Below are 6,672 nucleotides of genomic sequence, written 5' to 3' on the forward strand. Positions count from 1 at the left end.
CGTTATAGCCTCATTCCCCTTTGGTCATGCTGCAGAGGTATGTTGGTGTACAATTGAATTTTGCATGCTAACACGAACCCCCCCCCCCCCCTTGAGAGATTTTGATTTTTAGAAAAACTTTATTTTACTTAAAACAATAAAATTAAAAAGCAAATATTATATAGCAGGTATTTAATATAATATATACAACGGGTGAAATAAGTATTGAACACGTCACCATTTTTCTTAGTAAATATATTTCCAATGGAGCTATAGACATGAAACTTTCACGAGATGTTGGTATCAACCCAAGTAACCCATACATACAAAGAAACCAAAACAAAGGCGTTCAGTTATGTGTAATATGATGTAATGTGAAATGACACATGGAAAAAGTATTGAACACATGAAGAAAGGGAGGTGCAAAAAGGTATGGAAAGCCAAGACAACAGCTGAAAATTATCAGTAATTAAAAAGCAATCGAGAAATTGATATCAGATGGTTCCGTCCCAACTGATGGCCTACAAAAGCTGTCACACAAGACACGTCCCATGATGGGTAAAAGCAAAAAGCTGTCTCAAGACCATCGCTACCTAATTGTTGCCACAGTGGTCATTATACGACTGTTCATGTGTTTGGAAATACGAGCCAATAGATTGTTCTTCTATTACTTTTAATGTCTCATGTATTTCTTCAAATGTCACGTGCTGTTTTGAAAGGAATTCTCATCAATTAGCGTACAATGTCAATCAGAGGCAGCAATTTACAATAAGTGCATTTCAACCATAAGGATACGAACTGAGAAGATAGAGGGATAATGCTGAATTTCCTGTGAGGGTGAAACAAATAAGATTGTTAAACTTAACTTTTTTTGTGACGCAATACATTTTGGATATCAAACTTCAAATCAGTATTGCGTTTTTTTTAATGGAGATTAACTTAGTCAATGGAGTATTGGATTAAGTTTGACTCCTGATCACGGATCAAAGAGCGAGTCCTGCACATTCATGATTTCTAACATTGACCCTATTTCAGTGCCTGTGACTCTAGGTGGATATGAAGCCGTGGTTGGCCATCTAATCATCCATTCTAAAAGAGAAAACTAAATATTAAAAAATATATATATTTTAACTATGTTCTTAATGAGCTACGGCCTTCCGTTTTCTCCGGGTTTTTTTTAGATTTTAGACATTTTATTGATTTGTTTTTTTTCTTCCATTGAAAACCCAAAACGCAAACTCAAAATATTTTTGAAAAAAAATAGCCTAAAAAACGTGTCCAAATCTTGTTTTTCATGCTTTCAAAAGCAATAAAAACACTTGGTAAAAAATCCTGATTGAGGTTATCTTAATTCATGGTGCACATCCCACCAACGAGCGCCCCACCTTCACCGCCACGCTCCCGACTTGTCTGTTGGACCCCACCCATCCCCTCTCTCATTACATGTCATTTAGCTGACGTTTTTATCCAAAGCGACTTACATTGCATTTTTAACCCACGGCTTACATTTTTAGCCTGGGGAGCAATTAGGGGTAAGGAGTCTTGCTCAGGGACACTTTGACATGGTACATGGAGCAGCTGGGATTCAAACCACCAACCTTGCAGGTCCCAGCACATCACGCTATTCCATGCACCACCGTCACCCCCCCCCCTTTCTTTCACTCTGCCACACACAAGACCTGCCTGCTGGGCTACATTCAACCACCTCCAACTACACTCCTACACTCACCCCCGCACCGAACTCCTCACTGACCTGCTCAGCAGCCCCCCCCCCCCGAAACAACAGATAACACCATCAAACAATTCATCTCCTGCCACGCTCCGTCCACTCAGCACTCCTTCCACTCAGAGAGAGAGAGAGAGAGAGAGACTGCTGTTTACTGCTTACTTTGGTTTGATTGTTTTCTCTAATAAAACCTTTTTCTTAATCAAACATCCCTGTGCCTTATCCACAGTGACTTATTTGCTTATTTGAAATCAGTATTTCTTTGGGTGGAAGTCCCCAGGTGGCGTTGTTGGTTTCTTTCACTAAAGCCCCGTCACACGTATGTGGTCATAGATCTTTAATTATGAAGACACAGTGCCGCTGTGTGGGTCAAAGCTTTTATTTTGCCTGATAACGAAACACTCTGAAGTGGACTTAAAAATATAAAATGTCCCAGAAACTCAATTAAATTCTCAAATTTACACTCAACAAAAAGGTCGAGACAAAGAAATCTGTTAAGGGTTGTATTAAAAAAAAAAAAAATTCAAATCTGCAATTGCTTGTCGCTGGTTTTAGCCTTGCGGCACCTATAAAGCCTGGTTCTGTTGGTTTGCATTGTTGCTAACAGGGAACACAGACCCAGGCAGCGGAGAAGTAGCTTATGCTGCATCACTCTGTTAGCTGCACAACTTTTTAAATGTTTATCCTATTTTTCACCATGTTTGCTCTCTTCTTTTGTAACTGTCCCCAGTGCACTGTGACCCGTCAGCCAGTCCGAGCCAGCCATTGGCCTACAGAGCAGCAGATAACAACTGTTTGCTCATCCTTTGGCACAGAGGGGAAAGTCCATCATCGGCCTACGTCCAAATCCTGCTTGAAAAACTAGAATCACAGGTCCAGCACAGGAAGATTTATAAATCCCCGCCGGTCGAAATGTTGAATTGCTAACCAGGAAAGGCCTTAGTGATTAAATTTAGGATAATCTAGGGCTTTTTTTTGGGACCAATCTGTGTTTGTGTGCGTGCGTGTCTGTGTGTTAGAGGATGAGTGTGTACTTTGTGGTCCTGTGTCTGGCTTTGCTGCAGCGGGGGGGGGTAGCCATGCCGGACCCTCCAGGCTGCAATAACCCTGAAGCGGAGAGGGTAGCCGAAGAGGCCCTGGAGCAGATTAACCAGGACCGGACAGATGGATACATCCTGAGCCTCAACAGACTGTACGACCTCACTCACACTCATGGAAAGGTGAGTGTGATCTCACTCACTCACACACACACACACGCAGGGTTATGCGCTATCTTGCATCTTGACACACGCAACCGAGTATTTGCGAAAAGAGGGTCTGAAATTTGGACATTCCATCAGCTGTGGAAAGTGTGTGTTCGTGTGTGTGTGTGTGTGTGTGTGTGCGTGTGCACTGCGTACATGTGCATATGTTGGATTCCAGGAGATGGGCGGATCATTCTACAAACTGACCATTGATGTCATGGAGACCAAATGCCACATCGCCAGCCGGAAACCATGGAAACAATGTGAAGTGAGGGATATCGGTGATGTTCCAGTGAGTGCCACAGTGTTCTATTTACACAATTGTTCGAAGTTGTTACTTGTCTAGTTTGTGTGTGTACATATTTGTACTTGTGTCATTCAGGTGTATGGAGAGTGTGAGGTATCTGCCTCTGTCGACTCTCAAGTCAAACTTCACAGCTACTCCTGTGCACTTCGTGAAGGTAATGGATCATTTTACCTTTTTAATTACATTGAAAAACATTGAATTCTGTGTAAGTCTATTTTGTTGGCACATTTTTTGTAAACAATTGTAAAGTAAGAATTGGAGTGGCTGACCTTAATCAAATGAATCAATATTTCTGCATATATTTTGTCCTATCCTAGTAAGTAGGCGAGTAAACATGAATCCATGACTGATTACTTGAAGTTTTTTGGTTTTGTGGAGAGAGTTCATACTACAGGATGGAGGTTAAAGCCTCAACCCACACTTCCTCCTGCTTTACGTCGACCTTTGGGCCTGTTGATGCTTGTGTTTAGTTCCTGCCACTGCAGTGGTGGATGTGTGTCCGGACTGTCCCACGGCTGACAACCTCAACGAGCCCGTTGTCAAGGAGACAGCCAACCTCTCACTGCGGAGGTTCAATGAAGAGAGCCGCCTGGCCAACTACTTCACTCTGGAGAACATTACGAGAGCCAGTTCACAGGTGGATAAAATGCTTATCAATTGGGTTTTTTTGAAAAGCATTCGGTGATGGGGAGTTTTTGGAGTGAGAAAATATACATATAATATATATGCTTTTCCAGTGGGTTGTTGGTCCATCCTACTTCGTGGAGTTCACAATCCTGGAGACGGTGTGTTCAAAGACCACGGGTGACACTGACCTGAGCAGTTGCCCACCTAAGGACTCTCAGTTTGCTGTGAGTCACAAACGCACACGTTTTAAAAGTGTATTTTAATATATGATTAATGCACATCATCTTGTTTCAGCAAAAGCATGTTGCCAAAGCAGCCTCACCCGTTCTTGTTATATTTTTTTCTCTCAGCATCGAGGCTTCTGTTTGGGATCACATGTGACCCACGATGACCAGTTTGAAATCAGACTCCCGGTCGGAAAGAAGGACGACTCATTTCAGAGCCGGAACTCCGTAGATGTGAAGTGTCAGATCTACGAACCTCTGGTATTGCTCTCAGATCTGTTCTTCCACCTTTAAAATAGTCAAAAACAACAGACTTCAGTTGTCTAAATTTACAGGCTTTTATTGGGCTTGTTTTTCCAATTATTAATAGTTTATTTCTAACATTGATTGTATATCAATTGGAATTAACTTTTTGAAATAACTTGCTTGTATTTAATACAACTCTGAGATGTACCACCTTATTTTTGCAGCTCTGCAAATTACGTTTGTTTGTTCGGTCTCTCCACTTTCACCCAAATGATCCTCTACAGTTTTCTGAGATGACTTCGTTTTAAATAGTCACCTTCTTGCTTCTCTTCCGCCTTCAGGCTGCCGCAGTGGAGGAACAGGCTCATGCAAAAGCAGACGGCGGGCACACGGGGCACCGGGACCACACACACGAGCACACACACTCAGTCACATCCGGCGCACACCTCACTGTCCCGAAGCCCCGGGGAACTCTGGGGACTGTGGTGGACCAGCCTGCCCCTCTCCGAACTGCCCCGGCATCCAGATCCTGCCCCGGCCCAAACAAACACCGCCTGGGCTTGGGCAGCCTGAAGCTCTGATTGGCTGAAGAATTGAGGCAGTTGATCTTTTGAGCTATATCTGCATATTGTAATTACTTTAGGAGGACAAGAAAATGTAACCTACCTAAGTCTAATATCGTGTGCAGAAAACAATCTGTGGGGAGGTTTCCTGCCTTAAATAATAATTGGATAGTAAGTAGATAAAGATGAGCTCAGGGGAAAACATGTTGTGAGGCAAAGATACTCTGAATAAATATCCATAAACACGGTTAGAAAACATTTTAAAAATGTAATCTAATCCGGTGACAGGTGTCTATAGACCCATGGGTACAATTCTAAACAGGAATTTTATGGCTAATTCATTCTGCTTACTTTAAATGGTGATTTGCAAGGGGTAAAACATTGATGGAAAATATTCTCTCAATTTAGCTCCAAAAGCTTCATGGGAAACATCGATCCAACACCGGGTCTATTTGATGTCTTTATCATGGTTTTATTTCGGCTTTGCGTTTGACTGGAACAAGTCTCAATCGACAGCCAACTGCTTAATTAAGCACATTCATACATAATAAAGTTTGGTTTAAGCTCCAGTTCTGAAAGGAGAATAAAACCTGTTGTTTCTGGTATAATACTATGTGGTAGTTAGTGGTTAGAGTATGGTTACATTTGTTTATGGGCATTGAGGACATGAGTCACAGCACCACCATGTGGAACATCAACAAAGTAAGGGTGAAGCAAGGGCACTCACAAGTTGAATCCCACTATGAAATACAAAAGAATGCGTTCCACCCAACATACTTGTTCCCCAGTTAGCCGTCCAATGGTCAATGGAAAGAACTCTGTAGAAAGCCTATTAGTGGTGCTGGTAATATGAAATCTATAGGAAAAATAATTTACTAACAGTTTATACATTTTATCCAAACTCTTTATACACTAGAGGCCGGCCCGGCAATAACAGCATCCATCTGGCCTCGCAACATCAAGGACCAGAGTAGAACCGGCCCGCTGTGGTCTTATTGTGGCGCCCGAACGTCGCCATCCGCTTTCGCACCTCGGTGCTGTTGTAATTCTAAAGAGGGGAAAACTATGATCAGGGACATTGGGTTTCATGTGGGAGAAAAGACACACACACACACACACACACGGCGGCTGTTCTTACACAGGCCGAGAACGCAGGTCGCTGAAGTTCGGCGGGCCTGGCAGGTCCATTTCCAGCCAGGCATTCAACTCTGCCTCCTCCATCGCTAACCATGAACGGATCGGTCCGAGGGTTCCTCTGCATCCTCAGCCACCTCTTGAACCAGTACACTCTTTATGTACCTGCAGGGGGAAAGGGAAAACACACCAATATTGCGGGCCCCCCTGTCCGATCAAGATGCACTCTGGTGCTGATGAACTTTACTGGATTACACTGACAGGTGTATATCTAATTTGTTTTCATATTGGATGGAAGAAACACTAAACGTTACTGAGGTGAACTTTTAATTCAGGGCTTTTGTATTACATCACGCTGCATTAGCTTCATAATGGTTTTATAACGTAAGAGGTTGAATACAGTAACAACCATTAAACAGTTAATATTTTACTGAGTAGTAACACATTTCACACACACCTGCCGTTTGTCTTGTTACTCAAACATCAAGAGGCTGATCATCAGTGTGGTGGTCCTTGTCCAGGTTAAATGAACTATCACTATAATTTCAATTGGCATGCCAATTGTACTTGAACCTCTTCTGTGTCTCTACATTAATAGTGATTAACCTTGTAGTATTTTATG

The 6,672-nt window shown here is 42.5% G+C and overlaps 1 protein-coding gene across 1 annotated transcript; it reads left to right on the forward strand.

Annotated features, from left to right (window-relative positions):
• Positions 1-2,511: 2,511 nt before the first annotated feature.
• On the forward strand, positions 2,512-5,505 carry LOC119216969 (fetuin-B). The gene is made up of 7 exons (XM_037470235.2): positions 2,512-2,925; positions 3,128-3,241; positions 3,332-3,410; positions 3,727-3,893; positions 3,994-4,107; positions 4,234-4,368; positions 4,695-5,505. The coding sequence occupies exons 1-7, from the start codon at positions 2,728-2,730 to the stop codon at positions 4,932-4,934; spliced, it is 1,047 nt and encodes a 348-aa protein (XP_037326132.1). The 5' UTR covers positions 2,512-2,727; the 3' UTR covers positions 4,935-5,505.
• Positions 5,506-6,672: the final 1,167 nt, after the last annotated feature.

Source organism: Pungitius pungitius, chromosome 7 (assembly GCF_949316345.1).
Source record: "Pungitius pungitius chromosome 7, fPunPun2.1, whole genome shotgun sequence".
In the NCBI taxonomy this organism is placed as follows: Eukaryota; Metazoa; Chordata; class Actinopteri; order Perciformes; family Gasterosteidae; genus Pungitius; species Pungitius pungitius.